General features: G+C 50.7%; 1 protein-coding gene across 8 annotated transcripts in view; it reads left to right on the forward strand.

The window, feature by feature from the left end:
- ATP2B4 (ATPase plasma membrane Ca2+ transporting 4) overlaps positions 1-16,198 on the forward strand; it is a 101,067-nt gene extending 84,869 nt beyond the window's left edge. For 5 of the 8 annotated variants that reach the window (XM_044377752.3, XM_026480596.4, XM_026480600.4 and 2 more), the window contains 3 exons: positions 753-860; positions 2,911-3,087; positions 11,618-16,198. In XM_044377752.3, coding sequence (XP_044233687.2) covers positions 753-860; positions 2,911-3,087; positions 11,618-11,926 — 594 coding nt within the window. In that variant the 3' untranslated portion in view covers positions 11,927-16,198. Of the gene's footprint in view, positions 1-752; positions 861-2,910; positions 3,088-6,500; positions 6,682-11,617 lie in introns of all 8 variants that reach the window. The other 3 variants (XM_044377753.3, XM_044377754.3, XM_044377756.3) reach the window with 2 other exon arrangements.
- The last annotated feature ends 2,533 nt before the right edge of the window (positions 16,199-18,731 follow it).

An 18,731-nucleotide genomic window follows, 5' to 3' on the forward strand; every position in this document is an offset into this window, starting at 1 on the left:
TTTCTAAAGCAAAAAATTTCACAGAGTGGCCAAGAAGAGGGTCACTCTCTGAGGTCCTTTCTGGGCCCCCTGCCAGTGGACGTGAGATGTGTAGACACGTGCCGTATGGGCTTACTCCTTGTCCCTGCCCCTTCGTTTGTGAGGGGGCCCTGGTAGAAAACGTGTGCACTTCACAGAGAGAGAGAAGTGGAGGGATGGTGCGCAGGGAGTGGACAGATAAGCCTGGCCTGGGCTCCTCTCGTGGAGCTGGGGTCAAGGGCATGGCTGCCCTGGTGGTAAGAGGAGTGGGTCGCTTCCTCCTCGCCCTCGTCCAAGGTACACTCAGCAGCTGCAGATACAGGAGATTATGAGCTCGCCCTATATGAAGGGCTCCTGCCCTCCCCAGCCGGTGTCCCCGTTAATGGCCCCCCCTCGTCAGTTCCTCCTCTCAGTCACTGTGCCTTCTCTTGGCACCTCACCCACTGGCTGTAGTCACACGAAGCCTCCAGCCCCCCTGGATCTGCCAGCTCTTGCCTTCATGATACTCAGAGTGAGTAGCTCTGTCTCCCCATCGGAGTCTCTGTGAAGACTGTGTCTGTCTTCTCGTTTCCCCTTCTGGATTTCTTCTTTCTCCTCCTCCAACAAGCTGGTCAGGACTTGCACCACAGGGATCATGGGGCAGGGGGCTGACGTCGCTTTGGTAGCCTCGGCTGGAGGGCTAGCTGCCCATGACTCGCCTCCCTGATGGTGGGCTGCCTCTGTCTCTGTTCTAGATTCTCATTGTGGAATTTGGGGGTAAACCCTTCAGTTGTACGAAGCTCACCCTGTCTCAGTGGTTTTGGTGTCTCTTCATCGGCATCGGAGAACTGCTGTGGGGCCAGGTGAGTACCGGTAGGCTGGCCCCGCATGGGCGCACGGCCGGCAGACTCTCTCCTCTGAAGGAGATGGGACATGCGATGGTGGGGCCTCCCAGCTCCTCACTGTCATCTCCTTGCCGCACACCCCCTCCCCCCAATTTTCAAGGTCTTTTTGTCTCGCAGAATTCTGGGGTAACATGATCAGTGCCCACCACTCCGGAGGCTTCAGACCTCTTCTCTAACCATGCCTAGAGGCGAGCAGATCCCTTAGCCTCTCTGAGATGGGAGTGCAAATTTTGAATGGAATTTTGCTAAAAAGAAAAAAACAAAATTAAGGGTCCTAGAAGTAGAAGGTTACAAAGCAGAAGTCTTTATTCTAATAGTTTTTATTTTATTTTATTTATCTTTATTCTAATAGAATCTTCTAATATTCTAGTCTGGCTGAGAGCCGCTGGGCTAACCTGGTTTAGGGCTTCTAATATTCTAGTCTGGCTGTGAGCCGCTGGGCTAACCTGGTTTAGGGCTCCCCTCCCCCTCGTGTTCACCACAGCCTTACTGGGTTGAATGGGTTGAATGGCTGACTCTCACCCAAGATAAATCTTCTCTAGAGAAGCAGCTTAGCACCCAGTTCAGAGCATGGACTCTGGGACCAGCTACCCGGGTTCGAATCCCACATCTCCTTTCTACAAGTTGAGTCACTTTGAGCAAGTGTCTTAACCACTCCGTGCCTGAGTTTCCTCAAGTTAGGAGAACAGGATCATTGTTCATCGTTGTTAATCAGCCAATCTGTTACAACACAGAAATGACTTAGAACAATGTCTAGTACCTCTAAGAACACAATAAAAGTTAGCTATTAATATCATGATAATAGGATCAGGTCTGGTAAGTTTTGTTCCTTCCCAGATACCACTTTGTGCGTCCCCCTCATCCTCAACTCTGAGCACGGCTAAGCTCTGCTTTGCAGACCTCCAGTCTCTACCGATGGGCACCTGGCCACCTGGGTGATGGCTTTGCTCTAAGTGGCCCCACAGATCCTTCCCTGGGACTGCAGAGCTTCTCCCGTAGACCTGCTAGTTGTTTCTTTCCTACGTCCCAGGTGCTTCCCTGGTTAATTGCTGTCCCAGTTCCTACCATGAGTCTCTCCACCCTGTTCTGTTTAGTGGCGTTTCTTTACCAGAGGGGCCCTTTTACACCTGGATGAAGCTTGATTGTTTCACCATCTGTCTGAAACTCCCATCTGGGTCTAGTCTCACATGTGGCCACGCAGCCTGGATACTGGATAACAGCCTTCCTTTCGTATCGTAGCAGCTCCTTCCAGTCATCCAAAAGCAGACATTCTTCCCATTTCAAAATCCTTGACTCCGTGTTGGACTGCTCATGCAGTCCCTCTCTATCCTAGCCCTGTCTACTCCTCGTCCATGTGTTGAGAACTGATAGACTGAGGTTCCTGAGTCCAATCTCCTGCCCCATGTCTGAAAATACTCGTACATCCCTTCTTCCCTGGCCTGTCCCACCCACTTCCTCACCCCAAGCCCAAGAAAACCTCTAGTATCCTTTCACCCTCGTTTTATAACACAGGAATTACTTTGCACGTGCTAACTAGAAGAGGGTCTTTCCCTTCCAAAGCTTCTCTTGCCTTTGCCCATACACATGCAATGTGACCGTCCTCTCCTATCCCCAGACTTGTTTTCCCCCAGGCCCTGGTCTCTGGCCCTTCCTACCATGTGCCATGCATTATAATTCTACTTCCCCTAAAAGACACGTGGCAAAATGGAAAGGAGGAACTGAGACAGAAGGAGAACCAAGTATGTAACTAACCAGGCAGATGGCTGGCCCAACACGTGAATGGCAGTTCTCCTTCGTGTGTCCACAAATACAGAAAACCTTCCTGAGGGCCTGCCATTTGGTAGGCCCTGAGGGGTGCTTGCCCGGCTGGGTTGACACTTCTCCCACTCTGCCCCCCCAATGGATGAGGGGGCAACAAATGACTACACGAGGGCCTGACCAAGTGAGCTGAGTGGCCGCCCTCTCGCCCTGATTTTGGTGTCTTTCCTTTTGCTGCACCTGTTCTCAGGTGATCTCCACGATACCTACCCAATCCCTGAAGTTCCTGAAGGAGGCCGGGCACGGCACCGCCAAAGAGGAGATCACCAAGGACGCGGAGGGGCTGGACGAAATCGACCACGCGGAGATGGAGCTGCGCCGCGGCCAGATCCTCTGGTTCCGGGGCCTGAACCGTATCCAGACCCAGGTACTCGGATGGTGGCCTGTCCTCCCCCGGGAGAAGCTGTCTCCCCATTGGGAGGTGTGGGGAGGGCAGCGGTTCTGGACGGCCCACATCTCTTCCCTCCCTAAGGCTCACTGGCTGCCCTAAGGCAGCCCGAGCTCCCCAGCTTCAGGACAGACCGGCAGCGGCCGCTCTCTGGGCTCTTCTGTGAGGAGAGTAGTCCTGGGGCCCAGAGCACCGGACACAAACCGGTAGCCTCATCCTTTAGTTTCCAGTTGGCTCTAAAGCCCACTTCGCCCCCCTCCACGGGGCCAGCAAGCTTCCTGCGTAAGGTCTCTTGCAAGCACCAGACCTGACCTCAGGGTGGGAGATGTTCAGTCCTTCCCTACCCTTCAGAAGGAAGGAGTTAACCAACATCTCGAAGCCAGCATCGCCAGCATACACGTGTACAGCCTCAAGCTGCTGAGAGGGTAACATAGCTGTCATCTGGAGGGATCTTTGTAAAAGAAACGCACCCTCTCATATCTTCCCCGCTCACACTCTAAGGCCATGGTGGGGACGCTGATGGCTCAGTGTGTATCAATGACAAAAGTCTCTCAATGCCTGAGTATCTTTTGCAGGATTCAGGTTTGCTACCCCAAAAGGAAGAAGCTATAATTTCCTCCAACTTTTCCCTTCTCGCAATTTCTGAAATGGCATAGCTGGTGCTCTTAAGCCCCCTGCCCAGGGAGCCCCACAGTAACGTTTTTCCTCCCACTTTCCATGCAGCAACGGTAACCACCTGCTTCTGGGTGGGCGGGCTGGTCTAGGCCCTGGTCATTCTATCACGTTCCCTGTTCTTGCCTAGCTATATGCCTCCATTTTATTAGTCCTGAGATTTCCCGTCTCCAGAGAACAGGCCTATTCCTCTCTGCTGGTTGGCTGGAGATCCCAGAAACAAATTCCACTCTCTAAAATTAGCCTTGCCAATGGCTTAGAAAGCTCCCTGGTCAAGCCCACCTCCTTCGGGCATAGGGAAGAGAGATCAGAGGAATCCTCACAACTGCATACCCGCTGGGGACTTGTCTCCCATAGGCAAACCGTGATGGAGGTGGGAAGGCAAAGCTAGTTAGGAAAGCATGGGGGCTCCTTTCCCCTCTCTCGAGTTCCTCCCCCCAGAGAGGGAAACTCCCCGGGACCTGCAAACACCGCCCCGCCCTCCAGGCCACTGGCTCCTGTCTCGAAAGCCCCGGTGCTTTCCTTCAGGTCTGCTCCTTTCAAAATAACCTGTCTCCTTTTCTCCCTTCAGGGTCACTGCCTCCTCTTCTCCTAAGTGATTGTTTTTTTTCCTAGCCAGGATTCCTTCGTTCCGGCATCTCCTGGCCCCTCGCCAGTCTTCTGTCCTGGGGGGGCTGAGATTCACGGATCTTCCTTCCCCTCTGCTACCAATTCCCCCTCCCTTGACGCTATACCCCGGGGTTCAGATGCACGGCCTGCATAGCTTTAGGTAAACTGCCTTTCCCCATGGGGGCCTGAGGCGGCTAGGCCAGAGTGGCATTCAAGCCTAAACCTAGACGGCAAACGGAACCCTCGAGGATGCCACAGTCACCCAAGTCCTGCCTTTGCGGCGCACCCCCGGCCCTGTAAGCAGACGAGCCCGGACTCCTGGAGCTGTCTCCTGGCAGCAGCTTGTCACCCTCGCAGGGTTCGAACGAAACCCCCTCTGTCCGGGTTGTTGATCCTTGCTGTCATTCTCGTTGAAACACCGGAAGGGGGGAAGGCAGGGGGGGCAGCAATGGTCCCATCCTGGGCCCCTTAGTTTAGGAAGACCCGAAAGCACTGGGGAGCAGAAGCTTTGGGAAGGTAACCCTGGGATCCGTTTTCACTGTGGAGGTGGGGACCTTGTGACACGCATGAGCACTCGGGAAAGTCTCTTCCCCGTAGCGGCCCCCTTCTCACGTGCAGCCCCTTCCCTCCCATGGCATCAGGCTCCTCCATCCCCCGGAACTAAAAACTATATAACGTGATGAAGGGGAATGGTAGTTTAGCTCTGACTTTGGTCTGAATCCAGAAACGAGCCCTGAACATCCCATGGCTTCTCAGGAAGCTTGATAAGTAAGAACAGTTGTGTGCCTTCTAAAGCGCCCACTTTGCCACCTTCTCACCTGGGGAAATGAAGTCAGATGAATGGAGTCAGCCCTTGGTATTAAGCCTGGGGGCCTTCTCAAGATGATTCCACCAGATCCTGAAGGATAAAGGAATTCCTTTTGATTTGTTCCTTGTCACTTAGGGGTCGGGGATAAGGACAGTAAGTTGATCCCAGGCCCCAGACCCAGACCGTCATTGGTAACCAAACGGCATGAATCATGTGTCTCTGAGAAGTAGGACGCAGAAAACCAGAGACCACTCGCTGGTGGCCACTGACCACCACCGCCGACCGGCACGTCTTCCTCCCCGCCCTCAGTCTAGCTACCGAGTTATTGTCGGACGTTGTCGGACATTTCAGGACCCCCAGTCCTGGTGGTGTGCTCGCTAAAGAGCCTGGCTGCTGGGTTCCTGAGCTCCCTGCTCAGGGGCCCTGTCCCTTTCAGGCCCAGAAGAGAGGGTCTCAGAGCAGACCCAGAAGCAGGTGAGCCCAGCAGTCGTGGTCTAGGAGACTTTCCACCCCAGCCACCTGTGTGTGGCCTACTACCCGCCTCGCTTTTTTTCTTTAAATGCAGGAATTATTTTCCTGCAAAATTTGCAAAAATCGGTGGTCAACTTAATTGGTTCAGGGGTTCCTGAGGCTCAAAATTCAGTTAATCTATACGCTTTGCCTTCTGTCTTAAATGGCGTGCCTTATTTTTTTTTTTTTTTAAGATTTTATTTATTTATTCGACAGAGATAGAGACAGCCAGCGAGAGAGGGAACACAAGCGGGGGGAGTGGGAGAGGAAGAAGCAGGCTCATAGCGGAGGAGCCTGATGTGGGGCTCGATCCCATAATGCCGGGATCACGCCCTGAGCCGAAGGCAGACGCCTAACCACTGTGCCACCCAGGCGCCCCGCGTGCCTTATTTTTTGAGTACAGGTCAACACAGTGAATAAGCTCCCAGGGTGGAGAAGTCCCTTTAAATTGTAGATACTTTTGGACACCCGCACACCTAAAATGTCCTTCATAGGCTGCAAGGGAAGAGAAGACCGGATTCTGGCTGGCTATTTGGACTCCATGGCAAATTGTTCTTTAAATGAAGTGTGCTGTGCAATTAATGGTTTCCCCCCCTTCTCCTCACCATTGCTTTGTGTATGAGGGAAACGTCTCTCTTGCTCCTGCTCCTGTCCCCTTTTCCCAGCACTTTCCACCCCCCTTCCGTAACCCTCCAGGACCCCCCCACCACCTCTTTCTCCCCCCCCCCCCCCGCCCCGCCCCTCTCTCTCTGGACTGTGGAGCAAAGCTGTCTCACTGTCTGATTCTTTGCAGATCGACGTAATTAACACATTCCAGACGGGAGCCTCTTTTAAGGGAGTCCTAAAGCGACAGACCATGGGGCAGCACCTTGATGTTAAACATGTTCCTAGTTCATCCTATGTAACAGTTGCGCCAGTCACATCTCCCCCCACCACTTCTGTTCCTGCTGCTGTCTCATCTCCTACTCTGGGCAGTGAGTGAGAGTCTATTATGATGCATGATTTGCTAAAATGACCACAAGAGAGCACGTGGCATCCACTTTAACCAACCGTGGCATCCACTTTAACGAACCGTGGTTATCTTTTCCTTTTGGTTTTTCCCTTTGATCTCTGACTCCAGGGAAGAAAAATGGGACAGAAATCCCACTCCCAAACCAGGCTGTGTGCCCTTTTATTTTATTTTTTAATGTTGAAAAACTATTAAACCATAACCATTTTAAAGGCAATAATCCTGTTTTCTGATCGTTCCTCTGCATTGCTTGTTTCTTCCTTGAGTTGTTTGTTTGGCTTTACTTTGAGTTTTTTATTTGTTTGTCTGTTTGTTTTGCTTTGTTTGGATATGTTGTTGTTCCTCTCCTCTCCTCCTGCTCCTTTGAGTCTAAACTTGATCTCCTGAGGTTAGAGGTGATGTCAGGCCAATGAAAACCCAGCACTCTCTTCATGGGGGGCAAGGGGAGCAGGTCTCCTGGAAGAGAGTATGAAGAGAGCTACCCTTCCCATGGATTTTTCTACCAGGAGATCCCTCATCATTGAGCCAGCGTTGAACTTGGCCGATAATAACGGTCCTTCTGGGCTACCGCTCTGTTGTGAGCTGGCAGTGTTGGCACAGAAGCTATAGCTGAGCGTGAAGAAAAGGTGTTCAGTTCACATACACAGGGCGGAGTGTCCCCAGGTTCCACTTTGCAGGGATGTCAAACCAAGGTCTGGTTTAAGAATCAATGTGTTCACATCTAGGCAGGAGAAATGTATATGCAAAGGTCCAAATAACTTCTTTTTCTTCACTCAAGCTTTTTTTTTTAGGAATTTCTGAAGAGCAACTTTTGGTTTGGTTTGGTTTTCTGCTTCCCCTTTTCTGTAGTTTGTCTCACCCGTAGCCCGCCCTTCATGCCTTACTTTGCTCATAAAGTTTTAGGAGCCCCTTTCTCAGCCAGCCCGTCAGCTGGAATGCTGTCAGTGTTTAACCTAAGATCTGGTGTTGCCGTCGGGAGATGGTTGGATTCTTGCTAATGCTCATGCCTTCCTCTTCCGGGTCATTTTACCTTCCCCAGATGGAGTACAGAGAAGAGAGAAGGCTCTTTGCTGTTAGTGCTATTAAGGTATTTGGTGGGGAAGAAGTCTCTGTGTGTTAAGTCTATTGTGAGCTTCAGATATTTGACTATTTTACTTATCTCTTCTTCCCCCACTTCCAAACTACCCCCCCCAAGCCCCAGAAGGTGGGGGAAGTAAAGAAAGAACGGTTGGTTTATCTGTGGTTCACATGGTTGTGAGCTGTGCCCGTTGACCAGACTTAGATTATTTGTTGTCTTTGTAGCCAAATGTAAGTGTTCTGGTGTGAGATATGAGGAATGGGGTTTTCGAGATACATATTTCTTCAGGCCCAAAGGCAGTCAAAGAACTAAGTAAGTCTTACCCTGCAAATATCTAAGAGCGGCTCCCTCCAGTCCTTCCATATTCCTCTCTTATTTCCTTTTTTCTTCTAGCTTTTCACTGTGCTTCTAACTAGTGTCTGTTCTTTTTTAATCATGCCTTTCTGTGAGGAAGGGTTAGTGTCAGCTGGCCCAATGATTTGAAAGTGGAAAGACACTAAGCAGAAGACAGAGCCCATCAGGCTCTGTGGAATTGCCGATAGAGGGTAAGCTGCAGACCCTCAAAGCAGAAATTCAGTCAGGAGACACAGCCACACCTGCTCTCTCTCCAGCCCTCCTTCTTACCTGGACATTGTAGAAGAAATAGTCATGCATTTCAGGACCGCTATCCCATTTCAGATCTCCAAGTGAATTCAGTTATTTATCTAACCTTCAGGAGATAAATCTTGAAGATTTCCCTCTATAGGAAAACCCTGATCCCTTCTCTTCCCCTGGTTTCTGAAGAGAGAACAGAAGACTGTAGAATCTAGCTGAAGAAATGGAGTCTTCATCTGCCACTCCCTGAGCTCCAGAGAGTGGTTCTTAGCCCTCGTACCTAATCGAAAGGTCCAGCCTGGTTGGGACTCCTGAGACATGAGAAAGAGTTGCCCGTCAATCAACCACTTCTACCTGTAGGACAGGGGCTACAGAAGAGCCATTTCTCGGAGGCTTTGGGGGATGATAAGTGGGGAAGCAAGGGCTGACGGGCTGAGTGGAGAGTGCCTGCAGCTTTCACAGCTGCCACGTCACTAGCTGCGTCTTGCTCCCCGTACTCTGCTCACACACCAGCCGTCAGGGAAGGAGGATGCCACCTTTGCTTGGGTCGATCGGTGGTAATGTATCTGTGTGACTGTTTATCAGCATGTGTTACATATGCTCTGAGGCCAGTGTTGGAGCTGAGGACCGTTCTGGCACAGCCCGAGCCCTCCACCCCCACCCTTCTCTCCGCCACCAGGCCATGAGAGGTGCCGCCTCGTTCCCTGAGTCCTCTTCCTTCGAGCTTCCCTTGCAGGATGCTGGTTTCCCTTTAGATTCTAGAAGCTCTGCAGTCTAGCCGGATGACTGTTCCTTGCTCCCCCAAAGAAGACCTTTTCCCTATTTTTTCCATCTACCCATTCCAATTCACTTTTATCTCCCTTATCGTTTACCCGTAACAGTGTAATTGGTCACCCCAACAGGTGAGAGGAAAAGCCAGAAAACAGGGCTCCAGAGCCTGACTCTAACCCCAATTTTTAAAAAATCTGTTTTCTCTAATGGACTTCACATATAATTATTTTCATTAAGTATTCGTTGGCTTCAAAAGACAATAGAAGCAAGAAGTGTGACACTCACTGACCTTGAGGATGACCAGCTGGTGGTATAGAGGTTCCTGTCTTCTGCGGCCCTTGTTAAAAAAAACTTGGAAATCTCAAGAGCAGGTGAAAAGTGTGGGCTATGTCATCCCTCCTACAGGGGGTGGTATGGCTTTGAACCCATCTCTTGACCAGGGAGAAGGCACTGGGTTTGGGCTCACTTCATCCAAGGTGCCTTGCTCTAAGATTTGACGGAAATCAGTTAAAGCTTGGGGCCTCCGGAAGACCAAATGGAGCCTCTGTTCCATCCGATCTCACCTAGGTCTGGAGCAAAGAAAACACGACAGGTAAAATTCACCCATCAGATGGTCAACGGCAATCATAGAAGGATGGATACGTAGGTCCTTACTTTCTGGTTAGCATGGCGAACGTGTGCCCAGGTTCCTTGCTTCTTCTTGGCTGAAGTGTGGAGCCAGTTCTACCGAGAGGCAGAGAGCCCTTTGCCTTCGAAGCCCTGGGCACCCTCAGTCCTGGGTGGGTGTACCAGGCTGTTGTGGAGTGAGGCAAGACAAGGAAAGCCTTAGCCAGCAAAGACACAACTTCTGTGAATTCTCTTCGTGTATTAGTCTTGAAGGGTCTACACAGTGATAGAAAGCATTGCCTGACTCTTTGTGTCTCTGCTGTCTGCACATTCTTGCCTCTTCTCCAGGGACGTATTCTTTGCTGAAACAGCAGAGGCATGGGAGCGGGGCCCTAGGCCAACATGCTGCATTCCTCCCTCTGCCCCTCCTACCACAGCAGTCTCTCCTGCATGAGCCTCATTTCTTTCCTGAGGGAAGAATTTCTGGACAAGACTAGGATCAGCCACTTCCCCACAACTACAGCTGTCCTCCAGCCACTTTCTTTTCCCCTGGCCTCTGTCTCCAATCTCTCGGGATGCAACCTACTGCCCCGACCCCAGTTCTGCCAACCCAGGTTCATAAATCCTACTTCAGAGAGGCCCTACCATTCAGAAAAGCAGGCTCCCAAAAGAGCTGGTGCCCGTGGATAAGGCAAAGGCTGGCCACAGAAATCAACTGTGGTTTATTTTTTTCCAATTGACTGAATCCCTGCCTTTTTTGTGCGGTAGAAAGAGACTTTGATCTTATAGGGCAATGCGTTTCCCTCGGCCCGCTAAAGCCACATGGTGTTTCCATTTCTCTATCCTCTTCATCTGCCTCATCAGAAAAGCCACTTGTCTGTAGCACGGCCTCCAACTGGATGGTTTCTCTCCCGGCCCCATCCCTTCCCTTCTCCACGTAAGGTCACGTTCCCCTTCCCAGTGTAGAAACAGCTGGAGAAAGCCGCAAGCTGGGGCACACGTGCTATGACCAGAGGCAGGGACATGCACTTGAACTGTGAGAGCCAGCTCGTCTCTCCGTAGTCAGGAGGAAGGCATCCTCTCATACCCGTGTTTCAGCCGCATCTGCCAGGGGAGGGACGGAAGGAGCGGAGTACTGCTTGCCGGGGGGGAAGGGGCCACGCGGACGTGGGGGGATAGACACAGATGCATGTTTCCTGACTGAAAGAGCAATTATTAAACTGGAGAGTATAAGAGTTTTAATTGCTTGCATGCTGCTGACACAAATGAGTGTTTTGTCTGCCTTGCTGCACGGTACCCGTGGCCACCTATCACCCAAAGTGTATTATGTCCGGATTGGTATGCGTTTCACTCTTGAAGGGTTTTAAACAGATAACCAAACTTCAGTGTGTAATGTTTCCATTCCACGTTCACGAAATGTTTGGCCTCGACACAGAAAGCCACATTGTCTGAATCATCTTTTAAGTTCAGCTAAAGTTCGGCTATTAATTTGCACCCGGTTCCGATGTCCCTGCCCTCGTCCAAAAGAACTAATGGATCCTTGTTTTCTGTTTTCATTTTAAGAATGGAGTGTTTGGGAATGCCAAGCTTGCTTTGGGTTTTCTACCTTTTTTTTTTTAATGCAGCTTTGAAATATTCAGTTGTTTGCCATTACTCACCCCACCCCACCCCCCATGCTTGAAATTTGCCGTTTCTAGTGTTCCATAATCATTACCCTCTTATGTGTTTGGTTTTGGTTGTTAAGCGGTAGCGTTTTGTACTTGGGTTTTGTTTTTCTCCTCCAACCGCCAGTTCTTTGTTCTACTGGCCAATCCTCACCTTCGTGTTTTCTCCCCCCCTCACCCTGGTACAGATCAAAGTGGTCAAGGCGTTCCATAGCTCCCTCCACGAGAGCATTCAGAAACCCAAGAACCCAAACTCCATCCACAACTTCATGACCCACCCTGAATTCGCCATAGACGAGGAGGTGCCACGGACGCCACTCCTGGATGAGCATGAGGAAAATCTGGACAGTCCTAAGGCCGGGACTAGGGTGCTCCTGTTGGATGGTGAGGTCCCTCCATACGCCAACAAAAACAACAATGCGGTGGACTGCAGCCAAGTGCAGATTGTGGCCTCCCACTCAGACTGCCCTCTACACAGCCTGGAGACATCCGTTTGAACTTCGTTCTCTGACTCCCATCCCCACTTTCCCCATGTCCTTTTTCATCTGTCCCATCTGTAAGGTGACGATGGGACTTTTCACTGTCATGTCAGCTGCTCCCAAGTATGTGTGAACCCCCACCTGACCATGAAGAGGCAAGAGCACAGACCTACGAGGATTCCGACTTAACCTTGAGTTGGGGTTTGTAGCAGGACCCGGTCAAACCCCAGGCAGGTAATGAATGGGAGGATCTACTCCTTGGGTGTATCAGTTGTCATTTTGAAAGAAATGACGACAATCCTCTTGGCATCTGCCCCCACCCAGACTCTCCCCAGTATACATACGTATGTCACCATCTCCTGACTTCTGGACTTTACCCTATGAGTCTGTGCCATTTATAAGCTAAGTCGAGGGTTCCAAGGGACAAATGTCCCCAAAATGAAATGTGTTGAGGTAGGAATGGAATGTTTAGAATCACCCTATAGAGTCATTGTTTTTAAAATGATTTTCCCATTTTCAAAACTTACACCTAAAGCCCTCTAGTTTTTTCTGCCCTTCTAGTCAAACCTCCCTAGGTTTCTTTCGGTCTTTCGTGGCCACTGTCTCCCTTATTGCCACTCTTTCTTGTTCTTTTTACTTAGTTGTTTTTTTGTTTTTGTTTTTTGTTTTTTAAGTTGTGATGATTAAGAAAGTGGGATGGCCATGGCTGAGTGAATCAACTTTGGCCAGTCACCCTTCTGGCCCCACTGGAATCCTTGGTTTAGTCCTAGAGGCAGACAGGTTGCTTTGCTAATGGGATCCTCTTGAAGCAGTTGAGAGCTGGCAAGAATGTGTTTCTGTTGTTGCCAGGTTACCTCCCACTTCTGAACTGCCATCTTGTCAGGTGTGTGTCCTTTCTAAGTGCCAGGGAGATCAGCCTTGACCGTGAAGCTTGCATATGTTCGTTACATAGTTTTTACCATAAGCCTGAGCTTTCTCCTGTTCCTAAAGTGGCGGCAAAAGAATGGATTGAGAATGACCCTGCCTTCTAACTGGACTGGGATATTGGGGACCAGCAGCTGGCGGGTCCAGGACAAAACAGACCATCAGAGCCGACTCTTGTGCCCCCTCCCTCGGTTGACCACTATTGTTTTCAAAGCCTTCCGCCAAGGCTCTTCTAGGACAGGACCTGCTTGTTGGGGGAGTGAGTACTGAGAAGGCTTGGGAGAGGCCAAAGGGCCATACTAGCAGGTTCGGAGAAACCTTCCTCTGAGAAACCAGACACCTTGAGCTTAGGTGCCCACGTACCAGCTTTGACCTACCCCTCAGCTTTCTCATTCTGCTCTGTCGTGGCCCCTAACTCGTCCGGTCTCTCAACAGGCCCCAACATTTCTCACATATTCTGCTTTTTGAAAATACGCATCCCAAGTGGGCTCTAGTGACATTTTGCTGACTTAAAGGAGCAAAAGACCCACCCTGGAAAGTTCTCCTTCCACTCTTCCTCTTTCCCACATGCCCCACTCCAGGCCCTCTCCAGAAATGTGCTCGACTCTGCACAGTAGAGCCCTGCACCTTCTTTCCCTGAACACTGCCCAAAGCACCCTCTCCCCACCTGCCTCTCCGGAGTTGGGGACTTCACTAAGAGATTTTTTTAAGTGTTCCTTAATGGGACAAGGTGGAGCCACGTTTGCAGGAGCTCCATGTTTATCCCCGCTGATGCTGACGTAAGCTCTTCTGTGCAGGGGTTTGTTAACTCGCGTCTACCAATTCCCATGAAAGAAATGAAGCCCCTCCCCCTCTTTCAAGAGTGATGGGAGTGGAGGGTGAGGCCAAATTTCCACTCGTGAGAGTAAGGTGGCCTGAACCTATGCTCTCCAGCCTTCTCTTCGGGCTCCCTCCTCCCTCACCCCTTCCACCTGAGCTGTCTGAGGGAGGAGGAGCGAAGAAACAACACCCCCTCCCCATCCCCATTACCACGCAACCCGCCATATTTGACTTGGGTTTTGTAAAGCTCACACGCTTCGGCAATCTTTTCTCTGTCTTCAATCCTCATGTGGGAATAAAACAGCTCACCCGAGGGGTTAGGTGTGCACATATATATTTATTAAGTACATTGGAAGATTTCGTTCTGTCAAGTCTTTTATTACCTCAGATCAGTTTGAAAAACAAGCCAATAACAAACTTCGGAGGCTGCTGCGCCATTCCTGCTCCCAGAAGACTCTCATGGTGCCTGACAGGTTTCTCTTGAGGGCTTGTGTCTACTTGTTTCAAGTCAATGGCTTTTGTGTGTCTTCTAGTTTCCATGGTAGGAGAGAAAATAGAGAATATTATGCAAAAATATATAGTTTTCTTTAGCTCAGAAACGGATATTTTTGAGTCAGCCATATGTATTTTGTTTAAAGGATTTGAAATAAAGTGCTGTCGTGTTACCCTGTGGAAGGAGCGCATAACCAGCTATTCGACATGACAGGCGACTTAGTATATTTGTGACTGGTTTTAAAACCAATGCACCGTACTTCCTTTCTCCAAACAGCCATCTTTATACTTAGGGGAAAAAATGTGTTGGGTTCTAGACTTTTTTAATATAAATTTTGTTGATATGGAATTGAGTAAGTTTAGTGTTTATGTGCATATGTTTTTTATATAAGTTTTTTCTATTCAGTTGTAGTGATCCAGCTGGCAGTGAGTAAATATGGCGTAAGTTAATAAAGCTCTCCCCCCATATGGTGCTTTAGATCTGAAAAGGGTCTGATGGGGAGAAGGGGAAATGATTCTCCTAGACAAACCTAGGAAAGCGGGCAGTGGACTGTGGACGGGAAGGAAAGCAGCCAGCGAGAGACGAGTGTGTGTCCCCCATGGAGATGGGTGCCGGGCTTTTCCGTGACTAGTGATCAGGGTCAGGGGCCTTGGCTGGATGTGGTTTCTTGATGAGTAGCTGGCAGAGTGGTACCCGAGGCATGACTATCTCTCGGGCTGCAAGGATGCTCTGACTGGGGGTTTGCATTCTTCATGGTTCTTTCACCCGTGTTTTATGGGTTCTTTGCCCCGGGAGTTTTCCGTTAGTGAGTTTTTGTGCAAGGCCCTGATTTGGGACTTTCCCTCCCCTAGAGGTCGTGTGCAATCTGTGAGATGGGCGAGAGAGTTCTAAGTGGAAGTCACACGGGCCGGTTCTAAGCCCGGGTGACCGTCTTGGAGCTAGGTCCTTCCCAGAGGTGCCCTCCGCCCTCTGACATGATGGCTCCCCCGTCCCTAAAGGTCAGAGAGACCACCTCGCGGTCCTTCTGACACTTGTGGGTTCTGTAGGGTCTGGGTTTCTTCTTCGACTTGAGCTTCGGAGGAGAGAGTTTGCAAGTTCTATCTGAGCGATTACATCACTGCCCAAAACCCGGGGCTGGGGAGGGGGTGTGGCAGGTCCGCATGCAACCTCGACATGCCTCGCCTCCTTTCTCTCCTGCTTCCTTTGCCTCCCGATCGATTGAAGCAGCCCCTGATACCATCACAAAGTGCACACTTCCTCACTTCCCGTATCTAGGGACCACCCACGGCCATGGTGGGGACGAGCACTTGTAAATGCCTGCTCTTCTGAAGCCATTCCAGCCTTTTCCTCAGAATAGACCAGACGCCCTTCCATGTCGCTCAGAGCCACTGCTTTGCCTTCCCAGCCCTGCTGTCAGGCCTGCTGTCCCCTTTCCTCTTAATGAGGAGAGACGGAGGGAAGTGAGCTCCCCATGACCGAATTGGCCTTTGGTTCGCGTTTGCTCGCCATCTGTATATATGCCGTATGTGAATTGCCATATGTATGTGCCAACAAATCCATCTACGTTGTTCTTTTCAAATCCGCACGCAGATAGGAATTTTGAGTTTCTTCTTCTTTTTTTTTTTTTTTTCAGTAACTAGTATAACAAGCACTGGTATTTTTATATTAAAAAGAAAAACAAAACAAAAAGATTGACTATTGTGGTCTGCATGACATAAACAAACATGGTGATCTCCAAGCATTGCGTCCCCCAGTGTGTGTTGCCATCATTTGCAGTTCGGCTTAACGGTGCGCCCAATCTGTATTTGCATTCTGATATTATTTAAGCTCTGTACAATGTTTTGCATGTATTTATATGGTTCTTAGGGAAAAAAATGCTGTAAACTGGCAAATCTGAAATGCAAATATGTTGTCCACAGAGACGGAATGAAGAGGAGTTTGAAAAGATGGGGAAAAAAAGGGATAAATTTTTTTTTTTTGGAACCAGTAAAGCTTGTTGCTGACGAGCAGAAACAGTACTGCCGTGCACTGAGAATAAAAACCCATGCCCACTAGAACCTGTGCTGTCCTCACTGTGTCTCCGCTTGCGGGTAATGTCCCTGCGGGTCTGTCGGAGTTTCAGAAGGGACCCGCCGCAGCCGCATCGAGACCCCCATCCGTGCAAGCCCAGAACCCCGCTTGTCACTGGCCCCTGCCACGCTTCTCCGCCAACACGGCCCTCTGGCCACTCTCGGCCCCGCTTGCCAGGTCCACGCGCTGGCGGGACAAGCTTTGCTCAGCTCGCTTTGGGAGGAACTCAGAACTCCCTGCCCCTTTCATCCCGGAGCTCAGTCAAGTTCCCTGCTCTCTCTGAACACATCAAAGGGTCAGGAAAGGGCTTTGTGGGCTCCCCATGGTTTGTTAGGAAACGGATGATGGGGAAGGACAGCCAAACTCTCTGGCTGTTTGAACAGGCTGCTTCTGAAGGCGGAGCAACCCTGGAGGAAAAAGCTTCTGTAGTACGAAGTCTTGTCCCCACGGCTCCTGCCTGCCCCAGCTTGCGCTCCACGGGCTCAGGCACACCGCCTACTTCTTTCTTCAAAACAGGCTCGAGAGAAAAAGTGAATAATACCTAACAGGGGGCTAGATCTAGTTTGATAACAGAAGTCATTCGCAAAACAGAACTAGTCTCTCTTTTTCCCGTTACGGGCTCCCTCCCAATTACCCCTGCAAAAAGGTGCAAAGCACGCGGGCACACACACTCCCCTCGAGTCCTTTCTAAAGCTTGGCCCTGGGTTGCCCCCTACTCCCACCTTGTCTTGGTTGGACCTACGATCCGTGCCTCTCTGCGAGGCCAAAGCAGATCTTAAGCCTCTACACCTCCTAACCCCGGCGTGCGGTGAGGAGCGGAGAAGCATGAGCTTCGAAGCAGCTCTCCGGCCAGGACCAGTGGCTCCTCAGGTGTTGTTTTAATGTCTAAAACCAGCTCAGCTCCTTGGCCTGAGGGACGATACAGAAAAGCACGTGCTCTCTTCTTCCACCTTTTTCCCTGCCCCTGCTTCTAGAAAAGCATAACTGCTCTGCCCCCCATCTTTAATAATGGTTTGCAAGCCTTCCTCAGCCACCATATCCTCTCCCTGTGGTCACGGGCTTTGTTCGAAGCTCTCCAGCGAGGCTCGCTGGTTCCCTCCCAAGTACACACACAAACCAGGCGACTCCTGCTGACTTACTCTGTGCCACATGCAAAGATGAGTCACTGGGTACCCATGAACTGGTTCCCAGCCCCTGACCTAGGTCTCCTAGGGCATAGCCTTCGTGTCCCTGCAAGCACGAAGGTAGGTAGGGCATGTCCTTTACCAGCAAATACTTTGGAAACCCTGTTGTAAATAAAACCTGTAAGCGTGTTGCCGTGTTGGTGCTGTCACGGACATTCGGTTGTCCCCAACATGGACCTAGGCCATGAGAGGCAACAAGTCGCTGGCTCCATGGGGCGTCCTACCCCCGGCCTTGAAAGGGAGCGCCTGCCAGGTTCCGGGCTTGGCCGTATCCCGACGCCGAACTAATCAAACACGTCTTCCCTTCTCCGAGACTCGGGTCAAAGACTACTTCCCTGTCCTCAGAAGACACACACACAGAAGGGAGCAGTCTCTTTGGAGTGGCCTCCCTCTGCCATCTCCTCAGAGGCTAGTGTCAAAACAAAAATGCCATTTCACCCCGACAATGAGATTAGAAAAGCCAAATGACAATCCGAATCTTGGCTTTTGCTCGTGAAGTCTGAGCAAGGGGAGTGACCTGAACCCTCTGAGTAGCCGGAGCCTTCACACTCCGAGCCAGAAGCCTCCGCCTCTGCTCTCAGATAGACCTGGTCCCCGAGTTCAGGCTCAGCCAGCACTCGGGTTCTCCTGTGGCCCCGGTAAGAGCGGCCACGGGGACCGTCCTCCAGGCACGGCACCATCGGTTAGCTTACAGGGGTTTTGGCATCCTGCTGGACCCAGAAACACTGTGTCGTGTGGTTTAGAACTCCAGCTCCCCGTGGCTTGGCCTTACTGAGAGTACACACAAAAACGTCCCCGAAAGAGGAAGCGAAGCCAGGGACGTCAGGGCCAGGGACCAGCAATGGCCTTCAGCACCCGTAAGGGAGAGAATAAATACAGCCGTGATAATCCCAAACCCTTCCTGTGAGTCAAGAATCCCCCCATCTTCCCTACCTAACCTTAGGAACTGAAAGGGGAGGCAGAGTAAGATCGCGAAGTGTGGCCGCCCAGGAGGCGGGAGACCCGCGTCCCAAACCTTGCCTGCCGAGTGGCTTGATTTTCCATCTCCACAAGGAGACAGTTGTAGTCCATCAATGATTTTCAGATTACACTTAAAGACCCGAAAGGGATTCCTTAGAGATGATTCAGAGCCCACAGGTGTTCAACAAAAGTAGCTGGAAAAAAAAATGTATTTGGCTTATAGGTCAGCGGTAGCTTTGAAAAAAATGCCTTCAAGGTCCTGTGAACTCCTCCTGTCTGAGGTTCCCGCCGGCTCTGAAATGATCCAAACGTGGGTGACACCATAACAACAAGAGTTGTGTGATTAAATACACAAACAAGCCGAATCTGGATC

The sequence above is a fragment of the Ursus arctos genome, unplaced genomic scaffold (genome assembly GCF_023065955.2).
Source record: "Ursus arctos isolate Adak ecotype North America unplaced genomic scaffold, UrsArc2.0 scaffold_2, whole genome shotgun sequence".
Classification (NCBI taxonomy): Eukaryota; Metazoa; Chordata; class Mammalia; order Carnivora; family Ursidae; genus Ursus; species Ursus arctos.